Source organism: Macaca thibetana, chromosome 15 (genome assembly GCF_024542745.1).
Source record: "Macaca thibetana thibetana isolate TM-01 chromosome 15, ASM2454274v1, whole genome shotgun sequence".
Classification (NCBI taxonomy): Eukaryota; Metazoa; Chordata; class Mammalia; order Primates; family Cercopithecidae; genus Macaca; species Macaca thibetana.
In genome coordinates this window covers 35,052,925-35,072,502 of record NC_065592.1, presented here as the reverse complement: position 1 = coordinate 35,072,502, position 19,578 = coordinate 35,052,925, and the positions used below count along the sequence as shown (strand labels likewise).

At 43.3% G+C, this 19,578-nt stretch overlaps 1 protein-coding gene across 3 annotated transcripts in view; it reads right to left on the bottom strand.

The window, feature by feature from the left end:
- ABCA1 (ATP binding cassette subfamily A member 1) overlaps nucleotides 1–19,578 on the bottom strand; it is a 147,660-nt gene that overhangs the window by 50,698 nt on the left and 77,384 nt on the right. For all 3 annotated transcript variants that reach the window (XM_050761840.1, XM_050761838.1, XM_050761839.1), the window contains exons 8-13: nucleotides 13,747–13,839; nucleotides 8,597–8,837; nucleotides 6,087–6,226; nucleotides 5,637–5,753; nucleotides 1,216–1,413; nucleotides 253–458 (exon numbers count right to left, since the gene is read on the bottom strand). In XM_050761840.1, coding sequence (XP_050617797.1) covers nucleotides 253–458; nucleotides 1,216–1,413; nucleotides 5,637–5,753; nucleotides 6,087–6,226; nucleotides 8,597–8,837; nucleotides 13,747–13,839 — 995 coding nt within the window. The remainder of the gene's footprint in view (nucleotides 1–252; nucleotides 459–1,215; nucleotides 1,414–5,636; nucleotides 5,754–6,086; nucleotides 6,227–8,596; nucleotides 8,838–13,746; nucleotides 13,840–19,578) is intronic.

Genomic DNA, 19,578 nt, shown 5'->3' with positions numbered 1-19,578 from the left:
TACAGGCGCCCACCACCAAAATTCCTGGAAATAATTCCCTTGAGTAGAAATGCTAAATCAAAAGGTACTGACATTTTATGAGCTTTGAAAAACCTTCCAGCAAGGCATGTACCAATTTCACCAAAATCATGACACCAAGTTGAGTTTTTTTGTTGTTGTTGAAATTTCTACCAAATTCTTAAAGTACCTTTTTTCCTAGTAGGTGCTCTGGACCTCCCTAAGACCAGGCTGGTGTGATGGGATTCCACTTACCCATCCTTGATTTTATTTGTCCTCTCCACGTTGTCAATGTCCATTCGGATCTTGTACTTGACATGGTGGGGCAGCTCAATGCTGCCTGGAGTAATTCCAGTGAACACAATACCAGCCCAGAACTTCCTCTCATCCAGCAGCTCCATGGACTTGTTAATGAGCCGGACTTCTGTTGCTATGGGTTCCAGCTTATTCAGGTTGACACACTGGTAGAAGAACAGCCTTCGTGAGAACGCTGGCAGCCAGGACAGCAAGCAGTGGCTGAGACAAATCCTACCCTAGGAGGCAAGGGCTGACTACATGACTGCTTATCCTCTCTCTCTAATCCTCTCTAACGTAGTTTTCCAATCGTCAACCAAGGATGGAGGATTTTGGTTTTTCACTGTAATTTAAGAGAAATTCTGAGAATAATTTAGAGATATGTTATTTATTGACTTTATGGAGGAAAAGAGGTCAAAACAATGATCTTATCTTACTTTTCTGTTTTCTTAGCAATTCTGAGTCACAGCAACTAACCAGCCAACCAAACAGACCAAAACACCTCTTACCCATCCCTACTGATATAATTTTTAATATAAAATTTAAAAAATTTAATTGGACCTGAATTAGATTTTAGGTAAGTTTCACAAATAATGCCTTTTATTAAGGGAATGCTTTGCTGCCATTAGTCACTGAGATAGGAAAACCTAGAAGAAAATGGGTAGAAACATTCTCTTGAGCCTATATAGAATAAAGCTAGAGTTCATTTACTAAAGCTAGAGTTTATTTTAACTCATTCAACCATTCAACTAACATTTATTGAGTGCCTTTTGTTACCAAATCCTGCGTTAGGCTTGAGGGATACTTTTGTAAATGAGACTATACATTATTTCTAAAATTGCCTCCTGCCTGAACCTTATTGTAACGTCTCAGAGAAAGCAGCCATTAAGTCTTTTCTAAATGATCCAAGCAACAGATTCTCACCTCCATGAAGCGAGATATGGTCCGGATTGCCTGGTTAGTCTCGTTGAAAGCTTCTCTCCAGGTGTACACAGAACCATTACTGGACTGGACATCCTCTGGGTGCTTGGCCAAAAATGCCACAATGTCTTGGGCTGTCCAATCTAAGCCATCCAACTGCTGTTCCCAAAAGTGGTCATTGCCCCTGCTGTCCAACAGCGTCTGCCATTCCAGTGAGAAAGCACAAGAAGTAAACACCAACTAAATGTTGATGAGCACTATATAGCTTACAAAATACTTGCATATACACTGTCATTGTTTTATCCTCATAGAAAACTGTGAGGTAGATGACAGTGTCCCTATTTTATATGTGAGAAGACTGGGGTTGAAGAAAAAAAGAGTATGATTTTAACGAGGACTTGGTCATAGTATTACTAGATATGGAGCTGGGACTCAAAGTCAAACCAGTCTGAATTCACAGTCCAGGTGCTTTCCACTATACCAAACAGCTCACTTAACAGTATTAACTACAGTAACAACAACACTTCCCTTATATAGTTACTATGTTGAATAGTTTATATGCTTCACCTCACACAAGTCCATGAAGAGGGCGCTTTTATTTTCTTGCCTTTTGTTGTTGTTGTCGTCATTTTGAGACAGTGTCTCGCTCTGTTGCCCAGGCTGGAGTGCAGTGATGGAATCACAGTTCACCGCAGCCTTGACCTCTCAAGCCCAAGGGATCCTTCCATCTCAGCCTACCAAGTAGCTAAGACTACAGGTGCACACCACCATACCTGGCTAATTTTTAAATATTTCATAGAGACAGAGTCTTGCCATGTTGCCTGGGCTGGTCTTGAACACCTGGGCTCAAGTGATTCTCCCACCTCAGCCTCCCAAAGTGCTGGGATTACAGGCACAAGCCACCAGCACAGTGAGTATCCTTTTAATATTTCCCATTTTATAGATGAGAAAACTGAAGTTCAGAGAGGTTAAGTCTCTAAGATTAGGTTACACAGCTATTAAGCAGCAAAGCCAGAATGAAAGCATAAGCCCTCTGTTTCTAGTGCACCTCCCCTCCGCACTGTGTTCCATCACCTTCCTCTTTTGAGACCCAGTCTGTTGATCCTACATAAAAACCCTAACCCTAGACTCAATTCCTTCTTACTGCTTAGTTTAGAAAAATAATGCTGTTGGTTAAACCAACTAAAGTACAATCTTTTCCTACTGCAGGACGTACAGGTCATGATGCAAACGAGGCCTATTTCCATTTCTTGTTCCCTTGCTGGTTGGTTCCTCACATAGGTCAACGCGAAAGAGAAGGACAGATCAATCCACTGCTCAATCAGCAGATCCAGAGAGGCCGAGGCAGAGGCCTGCACAGATGTGCTGCCAGAAAAATAGCAGCTGCAAACTCAGCAAAAAGCAGACGCAACTCCTGTCACAGCGTTGAGAGAGAAGATGAAGCCCTGGTTCTACTGAACTGGAGTCTCCAAGGGTCTGAAAACTGCTGCTTTATAAAAAAATCGGTCTCATTTTCACTAACATTATAAGCTTTTCCCCATTTGCAGCTTTGTATTTATTATTTTAATGAGAACATAATGACTTTATAGAGTATATATTTCATTAATTATTCCTATAGTGCTGGACATTTAGTCTACTTCCAATTTCTCACAATAACAATATAGCAATAACATTTTCTCTCATACAGTGACTTCTTTAAAATTATTTCAGTAGGCTACATCCCTGGGGTGGGTGGAATGGAGGTATGCAGGATAGCACGTTTTCAAATGGTTCTTGAAATTTTCATTCCAAATTGCTTTCCAGTAGAGAACAGCAATTTATACCATCACCAGAAAGATATGCATGTATTTTTGTTAATATAACAGACACAAAATTGTACCTCACAAGTTCACAGAGGCCAGGGTTAGCAATTTTGAAGCCACTTTATTGGGAACAAACAAAAGCAGAGTAAAGAGATGCAGCCTTTAGGGTGAAGTCGGCCCTGCCCAGTAAGGCTTCTAAAAAGAACAGCAAGACTAGAAAGATGTGCCCATTGAGCTCACTGAGCACGTGGCCCCTCTAGGGTGCTTGCGAAGGGCAGGAGACCTAAGACTGCCCGCGGGACTGGAGGCAGCAAGAAATCAAGGTCCAAGGATGAGGGGCTAAAAGCAGCTCAGAAAAGAGAGCAAATCAGTGTCAGAGGGTTCCATGACTCGCCCGAGAGAGGTGCCCTGGGACCGATGGGGTGAGGCAACAGGGGTAGACAGTGCCAGAGACAGCAGAGAGATCAGAGCTACTCCCGAGCAGAAGCAGAAGCCTCAGCCATCACCTCGTGTAGGAGATGCCAGGCTGCAGGGGGTGACAAGCTCATGTTTGTGGAATTAAATAAACACTCTTTAAGAGAGGGAAGAAAGGCCAGGCATGGTGCCTCATGCCTGTAATCCCAGCACTTTGGGAGGTCAAGGCAGGTGGATCACCTGAGGTCAGGAGTTCAAGACCAGCCTGACCAACATGGTGAAACCCCATCTCCACTAAAAATAAAAAAATTAGCCAGGCAGAGTGGCATGTGCCTGTAATCCCAGCTACTCTGGAGGCTGAGACAGGAGAACTGCTTGAACCCGGGAGGCGGAGGCTGTGGTGAGCCAAGATCATGCCACTGTATTTCAGCCTGGGTGACAGAGCAAGACTCTGTCTTAAAAAAAAAAAAAAAAAAAAAAGAGAGAGAGAGAGAGGGAAGAAAACAGTTGGAAAAAGTTCCCTTTTCTTCCACCCACCGGCTGACAACTCCCTCATCACCTATCTCCAGCCCAACCACCCTCCTCCACTGCAGACCCCAGTAGCCACTGGCCTACTGGACATCCCTACCATCCATCCATCCAGAAATCAAGACTTATTTTGATGCCTCCCTCTCTTTCACTGTTCCACAGCTAAGCAATCACCAGGCCTCACTTCTTGCTTTATGCCTTGGCCACTTGGAGAGCCTCCTCCCTGGTCTCTGCCTTCATTCTTCCCTCATCCTTCGATTCATCCACCCTATCAGAGAAATGTATCTACATCTCCCCTGCCTGGTCCTCTAGAGCTTAAAGTAAAGGTCCTCAGCTTGACACACAAGTCCCTCCAAGGCATAGCCCATGCCTTTCTCTCCAGCCCCAGCTCCCTCATTTCCAAGCGCACACACTGGATTTTCCCAGCTAGACTCCTAATAATGCCACTGCCATGTTTACAAGGGTCTTGTCCTCTAAGAACTGGGAACTTGTGAAGAGTTGGTGCATCTAAGGCAAGCTCTCAATTTCAGACTAGGGAAGCATCTATTTGCCCACAAATCAAAACTCACTGAGTCACTTCACGGACCCTATCATCCTCTGAGAGCCAGACAAAGAGAAAAAGTCCAAATAGTAGAAATGTGGACTCGAAGAAGAAGACCAGGAAGAAAAGGCCTGAAATCACACTTAGGTCTACATGGCTAGATCATATAACCCTCCTTTAGAGGAGAGACCCACACTTGAATGGCATGAGCTATTATTATTAGTCAGTGTGAATCCATACAAATCACTGTTTATGCTTTTCTCAGTATAAAGTCCTTTGTTTTTAAAGGGACTTCCTCAGTAACCTGCCTCCCAGCGGATCAGGGACTAGTACTAAACTTCGGAAGTGTTCCCTCCAGGTAGGTACAGCCTTTAAAACCCAGCTACCCTTAAAGTCAATAAGGTTCAAAACAAGAAACCTGGCAAAATCCTCACCTGCTTTTTAAAGGGAGCAGAGACAAAAGGAAGAGGCCTCCCTCACCATGGAAATAGGAAATAGTCTAACGATTCTCTGACTCAGCCCAAGGCAGGAAGATGAGATTAAACAGCACTCAGGCTCAGGCAAGGGAGACATTCTGTTCTTGCTCAGCCTGCTCCACATTTCAATCCAATTGTCTCTAGAGCACTTACCCCTTTCAAGTGGCTCTGAAGCATTAAGTGCATTTCCCCTCCACACAGTAACAGCAGCTCATCATTCACACAGTGCCCTGAGAATGAGTCTCTCAGGCCAGTCTACATGTAACATGATGCTTTTGCTCCCACACCTCTTTCCAAAACCTACCAAGGCACAGGGAGGTAAAGATGATGCTGTGGCTGGCTGACAGGCCGCAGCCAAAAATGAAAATAGTCAGGGTCCTGCAATTACCCAACTCTACTTCCAAACACCAGCCCTCACTAAGTTTTGCAGAAAACTGCTATTTGACCATGAGTGGCATGGATGCTGATATGCACAATATTTTCTCTGCACCATGGCCTGTACTTCTGGAGAGGTGGTGCCCTGTGATTCTACCTATGCTCACTACATTCCCCCAGCTAGATAAACTGAAAGAATTCTCACCTCAGTCACACCTGGGAAAGTGACCAGAAACTCACCTCTCCAGTATCAAGCAGGCACATGCTAATAATAGGAGGGACACTCACCCGGACAAGGTCCATTTCTTGGCTGTTCTCCATGAAGGTCCAGATCTTGGGGCTGAGTTCCTCCCACATGCCTTCCAGATCATGGAACACAGCCAATTCCTGGAAGGTCTTGTTCACCTGGAGTCAGGTGGGGAGCCAGGGACCGCAGAAAAAGGAGGAGAAGCAGAGACGATGAGCGCTTTGGCTCCTCCCTGAAAAGATACCCCATCACAGCAGCCCTGTGCCAGTCCTCCCCCATCGCCAATAAATGCCTGCTTATAACTATGATTCTATACCCAGGGCTGGGGAGCTGGCCCAGCTCTGGTCGGCATCAGACTTGAGGTTTTCACTCTGGGAATCCCAGAAGAGCCATAAAAAAAATTAGTGCACACCTCTGAAGCTACCTTGAGTTTTTTGCCCCCAGTTCTGGGAAGATTCTGGGGAGGGAGTCTTAGGCTGGGAGTAGCTTACCTCAGCCATAACCTGCCTTGTGGCTGGAGTGTCAGGTGTATACAGGATCTTCCCAACAAGCAGAGGCTTCAGAGCTTTCCAAATAATGCGGGAAAGAGGACTAGACTCCAAATTCTTCATCAAATCATTGCAGTAAGGAGCTACAAATAATAGGAGAGACAAATGCTCATATGCATGGTCAGATACTGATAGAAACTTACAAGGGCTTTGGAGCCAGACAGTTCTGAGTTCAAATTCCAGCTCTACCACTAATATAATAAGTAACTTATCTGACCCTCAGTTGGCTCCTCTGTAAAAGTAAAATTCATAACATCTATTTTGAGAGATGTGGAGAAGATTACCTCAGATTAAACTGAGATATTATCTGTAAAGAATGCAGCTTGATAAATAATCAGAGCTCATTATAAAATCAATGATGGATAACTCACAACTGAGCTCATCTGGAAAAATGTTTTCACAAAGCACAAGCCTTCACAACTCCAGATTCACACTCTCATGACAGCCTTGCCACTGTTTTCACTGACAACATGACCAACATTTAAACCAGCTCTTGAGGGGCAACCACAAGGCTGACTTGAGCCCTCAGTTTTAAAGCAAAAACCAAAATTTGGGGCAGGGCGCCGTGGCTCACACCTGTAATCCCAGCACTTTGGAAGGCCAAAGCGGGCAGATCACCTGAGGTTGGGAGTTCAAGACCAGCCTGACCAACATGGAGAAACCCTATCTCTACTAAAAATACAAAATTAGCTGGGCATGGTGGCTCATGAGGCTGAGGCAGGAGAATCGCTTGAACCCGGGAGGCAGAGCTTGCGGTGAGCCAAGATCGTGCCACTGCACTCTAGCCTGAGCAACAAGAGCGAAACTCCGTCTCCAAAAAAAAAAAAAAATTCTCTTTGATTAACATAACCAGTATATGTACACTTAACAAAAACCCAAATACAAAAGTCATAACAGGCAAATGGGTTTGATTATCTAGCAGGATCCCTGATTTTTAAAAATTCATTCAAAGTTTTTCAGGGTTTTTTAGATACTAAGTGTCCTCTATATGCTGGAAAGATAATCGAATTTTTTTCTTTTTAATGAGGCTGTCCTCACAATTATGTCTGTCATGGAAATGAAGGCTTCCTTGGGTCAACTTGCAAGCTGTGGGACCGGAGAAGATGGGATTTCATTAAAGCTGCCTACAATCCCATCCTCTTCGGGCTTGTAAAGCAACTTGCGAATGTCTGGAGTGCTTTACTCCAGAGAAGAAAAGGTTCTTGTGTTACAAAACCTGCCTCACTCAGTGTCTGAAAGACACACCTGTGGTTGGAAATGGAGAAAGGTTCACCTGCATCAAGTTTTCAAGGAAAAGGATGCCATTGCCTAAACCTGTAACACTGGATCCCTGCTGCCACCAGGCATATGGCACACGTGCCCACAAAAGTGCTTAAGTGTGGGGAGTGGATATGGAGATACAAGGTTCTTTAACACTGCCTTGCAGCTAAGAATGGGAAACAAAGAGCAGATCAAATATCTGACTGTGAGAACACACACACCACCACTAACAGTTATTTTAGAGAGCATAGATCCAGGCAGATTTGGGCTTGAATCCTGGCTCTTGTGGATTAACTCTGATGTGGCTCTGACCAAGGCACTTAACCTCTCCAAGCCTACGAAATGTGGGGTTAAAGAATCTTCCCTACAGGGTTATCATGACGGTAAAATGAGATAAACAGAATGCAGAGTGCATAAGAAATTCTACTTAAATGTTAGTTTTTTGTTGTTGTTGTTGTTGCTATTATTACTGTGTTTTTTTTATGTTATTATAAAGCTTATCTCGATGGTAATATTAAAACCAGTATATCATCCTTTTCAAAAATGTTTTTCCATCTTTTTTGAGTGATAAGTGACAAATAAAAATTGTATATTTAAGGTATACAATGTGATGTTTTAATATATGTATACACTGTGAAAGGATCACCACACTCAAGCTGTTAATAAATCTATCACCTCATAGTTACCTTTTTTGTGTAGTCTGAACACTTCAGATCTCCTCTCTTAGCAAATTTCAAGTATACCATACAGTGTTACTAACTATAGTCATCTCAATGTACATCAGATCTCAGGAACTTATTCATCATGTGAAACTGACACTTTGCACACCTTATATATATTCCATACATAAGTGAGATCTTGCAGGATTTCTCCCTCTGCCATTATCTCATTCTTGACTGCTCTGGAAGCCACCTTTCTACATCCCCCAGAAAACCAGGAGGCTGGCTGTCAATCATTCATTCCATTGATAAACACTACTGTGCACCTGAGAAGTGCCAGGCTGCGTTCAGAGCACTGGGGATAGGTAGCTCATCAAGAGAAGCCTCTCTCCTCCAGGAGGAGCTCAGTCTGGTGGGTAAATGGGCATGCAGACATCTAACGCTGCTACAGAGGGAGGAGACGACACAGGCCAAGGCCAGAACTAAGGTAGGGATGGGGTTGGGGACAGGTCTGGGGCCTGCACAGACACTCACTTGTAGAGTTGTCGTAGAAGGTTTCAGCATCTTCCTCAGTGCCATTGCCTCCGAAGAGGGCTTTGTAGTTATTGTCCTCATACCAGTTGAGAGACTTGATCTTCAGCCCCCCTCCCTCGGGATGCCCGCAGACAATACGAGACACAGCCTGGTAGATCTGGGTGGAAGAGCTGGAGCTGTTCACATTGGTCAGAAACATCACCTCCTGTCGCATGTCACTCCAGCTTCTCATGCTGAACAGCTGGCGTCAGGGATAGGGAGAAAAAGGCGGGTAGGAGAAGGGAGAAAAGGGCAGTGCAAGGGTTTGGGATGAGAAGAGAAAGAAACATCTTATTTTCTTGACCTCTCAAAAGCCATGTCCCAGAACATATTTTGTCAGATGTCATCTCAAAGCCTTGGCATGAGCTTGCCAGAACCTGGCTACCCAATCTGTGGTCCAGGGACGAGCAGCATCAGCATTACTGGAGACACTGTTGGAAATGCAGATTCTACAACCCCTCCACCGACCTGCAGAATTCAAATCTACAGCCCCACAAGATGCCCAGGTGATTCCTATGCTCACTAAAGTTTGAGAAGCACAGCCTGGAGTTAGTGAAGGCCCCTGGAGCTGGGCTTTGTTTCACTGGGATTATCTTCCAGTTTATAGATGAGAATGCTTTCTCTGAACAGCTACATCTGAGGGTTGTTGAGCCTATCAGGATCTGCTCTCACCCTCGATAACTGACTCACTTCTAAAACTCCTCGAACTCCAGTGTGGAAATTGAGTAGCCCTGTCCCCCTTGGGAGAAAAGGTACTGTATGTGGAGTTCCCTATCTCGGTCTCAGTAAAGTGTCAGGCAATGAAAAAGCATAAGATGAAAAACTCGAGTCTAGGCCAGGCGTGGTGGCTCACACCTGTAATCCCAGCACTTTGGGAGGCTGAAGAGGGTGGATCACCTGAGGTCAGGAATTCAAGACCAGCCCGGCCAACATGGCAAAACCCCCCTCTACTAAAAATACAAAAATTAGCTGGGTGTGGTGGCATGTGCTTGTAATCCCAGCTACTAGGGAGGCTGAGGCAGGAGAATCACTTGAATCCAGGAGGCAGACGATGCAGTGAGCAGAGCGCCACTACACTCCAGCCTGGGTGGCAACAGCAAGACTCCATCTCAAAAACAAGAAAGAAAGAAAAAAAAAAAAAAAGAAAAACTCGAGTATGAACCCTAGCTACATCCCTCGTCAGCTTACAGTCTTTGAAAGGTCACACCGTGTCTCTGAGTGCTCAACTTCTCCATCTTTCACGGAGCTCGCTGAGACACAACTTGGCTTGGTTTTGGCAGACTTGGGGAGCAGTAGATGCTTATACCATAATTGGACACTGCCCTCTATTCATCATCAAGACAAGAAAGCTAAAACAGTGTGTGATGAGGCATAAATCCTATGCCACACATGAGGGTGCCCTGCAGAGAACAGCTCCAACAGGGTGAGTCAGAAACCGCAGGCAGCCAGGGGTGCGTCTGTGACTGCCACTCAACAAACATCAATGAGCCGGTCGGCGGCGCTCTGTCTTACATACAAATGTATTCCGGCACTTTGTGGAGTTCTCGGCCCCAATGCTATTATGAAATATTTATAGAGCACTTTGTATTTCCAAACATTCACAATAAATCATTAACAAATCCCTGCATTCCTTGAAATGTCACTGCATGTTCACACCGCCTGGGAAGACTGAGCTATAGAGCACAGAGGGGAGGGGCCACGAGGCCCTGCACCCAGCCTGGAAAGCTCTATGTGCCTAGCTTTCGACCTCACAGCCTGCTGGTTCCTGTAAGTGGTGTGGTCCAGCACTCTCTAGGTCCTAAGCTTTGCCCCTTCTGCCTCCCGATGGGAACTAGGCTCTCCAGAGGCGAGTCAGAGTTGGAGAAAAAGGATTTTTTTTTCTCCAGAGAGGGGACATCTAGCACACTCCACAAGAACCCAGTTAGGTGACGTGGACAGCTTTTCCCAACTTTATCTTTTCATAACCTGTAACAGCCCTAGAGATTTTTAAACAATAGTGAGTCAAAGCACTCACTTCTCTTTCCAAAGGCAGCCTCACCACCATCCCACCACTCCCCAATCAAATAAACAAATTTCTTCCCACATAAAGCCAGCAAATCTTTCTAAAGAAGCACCATAAATTACTGAGTTATTCCAAACCATTGGCTCTTCCCAGCACCCGTTTTAGGGGCAAACTCTTGCTCTTTCTCCTATATCTCAGCTCACACTCCAGACTTTATCTGGGAAGGGCTCCCTGACTCTCAGGGAGGGATGGCTCTTCATCCTTTAGCCCACAGATAATGGTGGTGTTTGAACATCATCAGTTGAGTGAATGAATGAAACTGACTTACTGCTTTCTCAATCCAGCACAGTGTCCTTTGTCCTCCCGTTCCCCCATCCCAGTCTCTTCTCAATCCAACAACCAGAGTGTAAACAGTCTAAACTCTGGATCACATCATGTCCCCCTCCCTCAAACCCTCCACTGGATTCCCATCTCACCCAGCAGGAATCCAAAGTCTTGCCAGGACTGTATGGAACTCACCTCCTCCTGCTCTGAGCTCCTCTCCTCCCCGCACCACTTGCTCACTTTCCCTGGTCCTTAAACACATTCCTTAGGCATGCTCTAGCATCAATGTCTTTGTATCTGCCATTCTTCCTGCTTGGAGTTTCCCTCCCTCTCCACAGACATGCTGTCATCTCCTTCAGGTTCAACTGTCACAAGAGGGCTTCCATAATCACCCCCTTTAAAATAGCACCTTCTCATGCTCTATACCCCTTACCCTGCTTTTTCTTCACTGCATATATCCCTCCTGTGGCATTGTACACTGACCTGTTTGTTTCTGTCTCTCACTCCATATGTGCCCCAAGAGAGCAGAGAAGTTAGCGAGTTCACTGCTAAGTCCCCAACACCTAGCAATGCCAGGCAGCTGGTCGGTGCTGGGTGGACATCTGAGATGCTGCCTCCCTGTCCTCCCTTCCCATCACCCAGATGTGAAACTCATGTCAGCTTTCATTCATCTTATTCCTCAAGTCCTCATTTCCTCCCAATTTCCAGGTTCTGCTAGTGCATATTTTCTTTCTTGGAAGGGTCTCCTTTCTATTCCAGTTCCTACTGGAGTTTTTCACGAAGCAGGCAACAACACAGGCTTTGGAATCCAACAATTCTGGGTTCAAATCCCAGTTCTGTCAATTAACTCACTGGGTGACTGGAAAAGTTGCCTAACTTTTCTGAGCCTTGGTGCCATCTGCAAAATGGACACAATGAGACCTACTCAGGTTTGTCATGTGGAGTATACAGGGAAATGGGCGACACTGCCTAAACCAAGGCAGCTCCTCAGAAGACATTCACTCCCTTTTTCTTTTCCTTTCAAGGGTTGTGCTTTGGTCAAAATTATCAACTTTCCACACACTGACCGGACAAACAAGGGCATTTACTGATCTTCTCCCATTTGTCTCACAGAAATAGCAAGTTAGACAACGAGTAACTTGTGATCAAAGGGACTTGGAGGTGTTCTATTGAAAGAAGCAGATGGTCCTTGCTTGTCCTGGACCAGGAGCAAGCAGGGCACAAGAAGCAGCTGCCAAGAAAAATGTATATTGTTCACTTGGAGAGTCTCCAGCACATCAGCAATGGGGACATCACCTGCTTCCAAGTTTTTTTTTTTTTTAATGCCAGAAAAAAAAAAAAAAAAAAACAGGGCCAGTGATGTAAGTGAAAACAGCTGTAACCAAACCCTGAGTTTAGAGGCATCCTCCTGCATTACAGCCTCTGCTTTGCTTTCTCTAAGGCCAGAAATGAACAAGGGACAGAGGGCTGGGAGGGGATCTGCAGAGCAAGGCAAGGCATGTCAATGTCAGCTAACAGGGCCCTAGAGAAACAGCTACGGACTTGCAAAACAGTTTATCCTTCTCATACTCCCCCTGGAAAAACCCTAGTTGGTCCAGCTTCTCTACCTAGTAAAAAAGGTCACAAGCCTTCATAACCAGGGTAACAAATGGCAAGCTGAAAGAAGGCTTCTCCTCTGGAAAGGGAACCCAAAAGTCAAACCTCGTCAGTCAGAAACACGTGAGCAGAAATCAAAGAAAGAAAATAGAACAGGATAGGAAGAAATACACTAAGGGGTCAATAGTGTTTAATCTCAGCATTTTTGGTATTTTCCAAGTGTTCTGCATTTTCCACAATGAACAGGCAATACTTTCACTGTTAGAAAACAGAAAGTTCATTTTGATATTTGAAAAAATGATGCAAGCACCAAAAAATGGGTAGGTTAGATACAAGCACCAAGAAAGGAAAAATGAATTAGAGAAGCAGCTAAAAATAAGGGTGGACCAAGCCTGAGACATTTTCCCCACAAATTATTATTTTCCAATATCCTATAAGTTTAAGTCTGTATTGTTTGTGACCACTGCCCCCTGGCTCAGCTTCTTATGCAGGGGGACACCAGACAGTTCCTCGCTTCCAAGTCTAATTTGAAACAAGGCTGGGAGTCAGAAAAGTGGAGTGTGCACTGACTGTGAGTCAGAACTAACTGCTTTTACAAGTGCCTACAGGCCCTCTGATCCTAGGACAGAGATTACAGATTACTCTGATATATTTGTCAACATGTGGACCTAAAAGGCAAACTCAACTTAACGTTCATTAAGAGATCATATTCCCACAGTTGAACCTCAGAAGCCAGATGCCTACAAGGGAAAGGGCTGAAATAGGGGCACCATGTTATTCCTGTTAGTTAGCAAGCATGTGTGTTGGTAAAATGATTGGCCTTGCTACTGAAGAAGCAATATGAAGAAGTTGCTGGTCAGACAAAAGCAGTGCATGGGCGGTGACAGAGATAATTCTCCTCTTTACAAATGTATGATTACCTAGGGGCAAAGAGAAAAAAGGGAGAAGGTTCTAACCTAGATATCCAGCTGTTAGCCACTAACTAGCTCTGAGACATCTATGCGTTTTGGTTGCTTCATTTCTAAAATAAGGAAATCAAAACATTATTTTCTACATCACTTATACTTTGAAAATTGATATTACATCCCATGTGATATTCAAATCCAAAGGACCTCTTGCCAAACTCAGGAAATGAAAAAAATGATACAGCGAACGGTCCGCTTTCTGGTACTGGAAAGACGCAACTTACCTCCTGGGCCAGAGTCCCAAGACTATGCAGCAATGTTTTTGTGGCTTCAGCCAGCTCCTTGCTCGGGAGGGGAGATGAAGAGTTTAGTCCTCTCTGTAATGAGAAAGAAAACTGTTTTTGAGTTCAAATGTAAACCTGAAATCTCTATTGGAAATAAACAAGTGAATTAAAACTGTTCACAATCTTGAGTTTAACAAACAAGTAACCAACTCCTAACCAAAACTAAAGACACTACAGTTATTTCTAACTGTAAGTTTGCATTGTGTTTATTTTCAAACTCATTGTTTGATTAATGGTTTTAAACGAAGCAGGAATATTGTACTTAAAATTAGTTAATATGTAATAGATAAAAAGGATCTCATGTGGGCTGGGGGGATGTGTCCAATACAACTCTGACCGCAAATTCCCAAATCTGTCTGAGTCCACAAGATGAGTAATACGGGAATGGCTTTGAGAAACAAGTTAATGATGGCTCACAAGAAAGGAAGGAACTATAAAGTTTAAAGCTGTCAAAAATAGGGAAAGATGGAATTCTGTCACTCTGTTCAAGTCAGCACTGTTTCTAACACTGGAAATTTAACGTAAAACACTTAGTTTTACACCGAGTTTTAGTCAAATCTTTGTATGTACCAATTCATATATTTAATTGCTGTTATATGTCACCTAACTGCATAGCAGATACAGGACAATAATTCATTAGAACAGGGAAAAGATAAATTAGGGCAGAAAGCATAAGCTAAAGAAAAAAAAGAACAATAATTTACAGACTATGAAGTCAGAATTGCTATAGCTGAGGAGCCTCAAGTTGGGTTCTGAGCGTTCAGGCTTCCAAAGAGAAAAAGATGAGTCAGTTTCATCATTCTCATTTGTCAAGTAGGAAAAAAGTATCCAGGGAAAATCCACCTTTCTTGATGTTTCTATGAGCATTGCTTTATTCAATATCATATCAGACATCTCTGAAGTTTAGAGAAGGTTGGGCTATCTTGACATTTGTAGTATCAGAGACTGCTGTGAAATTATAATGTAGACTACACAAGAAAATGTCTAGAAGTGGTTGGGACTCACTATCTCTTGAGAAACAGCAGCCTGGGATGTTTTCTTTTAAAGAGAACTCCAAATGCAGAAGGGATTGAGTATCATTCTGATCAAGCATAATCCTGAATGTGCATTTCTGAGAAAACCTGCCTAAAGGTTCTATGAAAGAACTTGTCCAGCTGATTCATCTCTTCTGGAATGGGTTCTTCACCAGAGTCCCAGTATTCCCACATTCACAGTCCTCAAAGGGACCCACGTGGTCTCCCTTAAATGCCAGACTCATGTAGACCTCTGTGACACACAGAGGTGTTCATGATTGTTCCTTCCATAGAAAGTAATTCATGAGCAAAAAACAGGTGAGGTGTTTTGTTTCTACTTTCTCTCTTTGGGTTCACTTTATAACTAAAGGTTAACACACTAGAAGCCGAACCTACGGAGAACTTGCCTGAAAAACTATTACAAACACAAACTGAGAGATCTTAATTGAAAGCTATAGGAGGTAAAGTGTTTTTGTGTTTAACATTAGGCCTACAGGATGACAGATGTTCAAGATTGTGTAGCAAAAACAAAACAAACCCAGGACAAAACAAGAAATGCCCAACTGACGTAATGTAAATTTAAGTAAAAACAAAATGTGGTAGTTAATCCACTTCTTTTATAAAGACTGAATGGAGATAAGATTCTTAGGATTCTTGTCACTCACTCTCCCCTGCCACCCTGTGCCCCAATTCTCCAGTCATGGGAACCTGGGGTAGCTATAGAACCCTGGGCAAATGACTCAAATTCCCCATCCTTCCATTTTCTCAACTATACAGCAAAGTTTAAAATGCTGTGCACATATCACAGAGTTTTTATGAGCACTAAAACTAGAGGATATGTACAAAGCCCCTCGCACAGTGCCTGGCGCATGGTAAGTGCTCACAATTGTCAACAATGTCATCCCCTGCCTTTTTCTTCCCTTGCATGAAAGTTTACTGCCAAAACTGGAGGGCTTTTGTCTGCAAACAGGGTTTTCAAGTTCTTAAAAAGACAAAAATCCTTTCTCTGTTTCTCGGCAAGGTCTTGAACTTTTTCTTCTATTGAAATGTCCTTCCTCCGCTAGGCAGAGACTACAACTACCATCACACAGCACATCAGCCACACTCCAATGTGCTGTCTCTAATAGTATAATTACTCCTCACCGCAAGGTGAAGACATCCTCATCCTAATTCCTGAAGGCTTGGGATAAAATGTCTTTCTCCCCTTCTAACCCTTTTCTTTTACTGAGCATTTGCCAAACTGCAAAATAAAAGATAATACTAAGTGGATGAAATATACATGATATGCATAATAGGTTGTGTATAGATATACTATATGTATTCATGTATGTATTTATGTATAGGCTTATATGTATAGACATATATACACACATATATCTTACACATATTAACTGACCTCAAAGTTGACATTTAAGTTGAAAAACCTGAAGGAAAACTCATTCCCTATGGTAGATATGTGTATGCTTATATGTGCACACACACAGACATACACATTTTTATCTTTTTTTTTTTGTTTTTTTTTTTTTTGAGACGGAGTCTTGCTCTGTCGCCCAGGCTGGAGTGCAGTGGCCGGATCTCGGCTCACTACAAGCTCCGCCTCCCGGGTTTTTGCCATTCTCCTGCCTCAGCCTCCCGAGTAGCTGGGACTACAGGCGCCCGCCACCTCGCCCGGCTAATTTTTTGTATTTTTTAGTAGAGACGGGGTTTCACCGTGTTAGCCAGGATGGTCTCGATCTCCTGACCTCGTGATCTGCCCGTCTCGGCCTCCCAAAGTGCTGGGATTACAGGCTTGAGCCACCGCGCCCGGCCCTCACATTCTTATCTTAATGTATATTCATTATGCACCTTCTCTTTAAAGCAGGTGATGTTTTTACAGCAGTGGTATAGCTTTCCTTGTAATTAAATTTAATTATCCAAAAGAAGTGACTTTATTTTAAAAATATATTAACTAAAAATGGTACCAGCTGCACTTGAATATGACCAAAATCATGGCAGAGTTGTGAATGACTGGGATTCACTAACACCATGAGGTTTGGGGAGCTACTGTATCAGAATCACCTGTGGTGCTTGTTAAATATGCAGATTCAGGCTGGGTATAGTGGCTCACGCCTTTAATCCCAGCACTTTGGGAAGCCAAAGTGGGTGGATCACCTGAGGTCAGGAGTTCAAGACCAGCCTGGCCAACATGGCGAAACCCCCTCTCTACTAGAAGTATAAAAATTAGCTGGGCGTGGTGGCATGCACTTGTAATCCCAGCTACTAGGCAGGTTGAGGCAGGAAAACTGCTTGAACCTGGGAGGTGGAGGTTGCAGTGAGCCAAGATGGCGCCAATACACTCCAGCCTGGGCATCAGAGTGAGACTCGGTCTCAGGAAAAAAAAAAAAAAAATGCAGATTCTCAGCCACCTGAGACCTACTGGATGAGAAGTTTAAGAGTGTGATCCAGGAATCCTCAGGAGATCCTTTTGAGTGCTGAGGTTTGAGAACCAGCACCACGTTCACAAAGTCTCCCTTCCCAGTACACTTTGCGCCAATGTGCTTGGTGGTACATTCTGTGTCTGGTCCACATACTATAATCTGCTTCAGACTCTGAAGTAGTGAAGAGGCCACTCAGTTCACCTGGCCCTGAGTAGGATCCAAGATGGTGCCAAACACATGGGGTGCCAGGTTTATCACACCAATTAGATACAGTAGTCACCAAGTGCAGATGTTTCTAAAAACTCCAAACCCAACATTCACCCATTGCCACCATTACCAGTCATCTGTCTCCTGAAGGGTACAAATCAGTGAATGGGTCTGTTGTTTTTACAACATGTCTTCTCCATCTGAATAAATTTAAATCTTCAAGGGCAATAGTTTTTCCAACATCTTTAGGATTTTTAGTTTACATTTCTTAACTCTGGAGCAAACTCTGGAGCAAGTTTATTCTTCTTGTCTTAAAAGCCCCACACTTCAGCAAAACTCCAGGCACACAGCAGGGCCTACAGCCTGACTGTTTAACCCAGGAATGTAGTTGACCATGGATGTAAACATAGGTCCCTGTTAAATTTGCTGTGGGCATCAGACCTTTACATTAGCAGACACCAATTCAATGCCATATCTTATGATATGACCTCCTTATCAGTAGTCTGTATGTTGGGTTTAATTGCTTGTTTGACTTGACTGTTTTTGGTTTTGGTCTCTAACAGAAACGTTGGCTCAACCCACCCATAAGTAATAAGGTGGAACAGCCAATGCCATTGTTAGAATCCTTTTTAAATTAGTTCTTTATTTGAGATTAAGTGCTCAGTATTCACTAATAATATTGGCAATCTGTAGTCAATACAAATTTCCATTTTCAAAAGAATATTGGTTAGAGTTACACAATCAGGCATGGATTGACATCACAGGGTTCACAAAATACACACAATTCAAATTCAGCATCAAGTTGAAAGCTTGGATTACCCAGATATTTTGCTCATGACTTAATTTTACTTTTCTGTGCAACAAAACATACCATAACCTGAAAAAATAAGCCAAAGACTAGAAGCATGAATTTTTAAAAGTTTAGTATAAAAATAGAATATTACGGCAAAAATTAACCAGATTCCACATGTATCAACACTGATAAATCTCAAGAACATAATTCCGAATGAAGTGGCAGGCCACTATGCACACTTACAAATGTGAACACATTTAGGCCAGTACCAAATAGTGTTATTCATAGAATGTAAGTATACATGATATAGAGGATTAAAACATCCAACTGCAAGACAGGAGTTATCTTTGAAGAAAGAGCTAGGGAAACAGAGGTGGCATCAGCTGTACCTGTAATGTTTTATTTCTTAAATAGAACCTGGAGTCAGCATGGCAAAATGATGGATGATGGTACAGGAGTGTTTTTGTTTGTTTGTTTTGAGATGGAGTCTCACTCTGTCACCCAGGCTAGAGTGCAGTGGTGTGATCTCAGTTCACTGCAACCTCCCCCTCCCAGATTCAAGCAATTCTCCTGCCTCAGTCTCTCAAGTAGCTGGGATTACAGGTGCATGCACCATGCCTGGCTAATTTTTGTATTTTTGATAGAGGCAGTGTTTCACCATGTTGGCCAGGCTGGTCTCCAACTCCTGACCTCAAGTGATCTGCCTGCCTCGGCCTCCCAAAGTGCTGGGACTGCAAGCATGAGCCACCACGCCTGGCCAGAAGTGTTCTTTATGTTAATCTCTGTACCTTTTTTCATGTTGAAACTATTTCATAATTTTCTTTTTAATTCAATGAAAAGATAAAAGAGGAAGGATAGTTCAGCAGGAAGAAAGGAAGGGTAAAGAATCTATGTTGGCCTGAGCACATATCAGATCTAACAGACAGATAACTTCCTTGAATAAAATTAACCCCAGCAAAGAATTCATGCCTTGAAACTAGACCACAAAATACAGCCTGAGAATCATGTGTCTGCACCTACTATTAACTGTGGTCTCCTGCTCATGCTTACTTGCCAAATCCTATTTCCAAAGAGCTTCAGTAAGCAATTCACAGCTTGGAATTCCTACTATTATTTTTCTAACCAAAAACATTCTCTTGGCTATGGACTCGTACAGGTCTCCACTGCACCCAGGAGGCAAATGACTTTCTTATACGAAGTAAAGGAAATGGGAAAATGAAGGAAAATAAAACCTTTAGTGAGGGACTATATTTTCTGAGTTAAGCTAACAGGAATTCATGTATGACTCAATATTTTCAGATCATAACTCATTACAGTTAGATCCTAACTGTAATGTCATTAC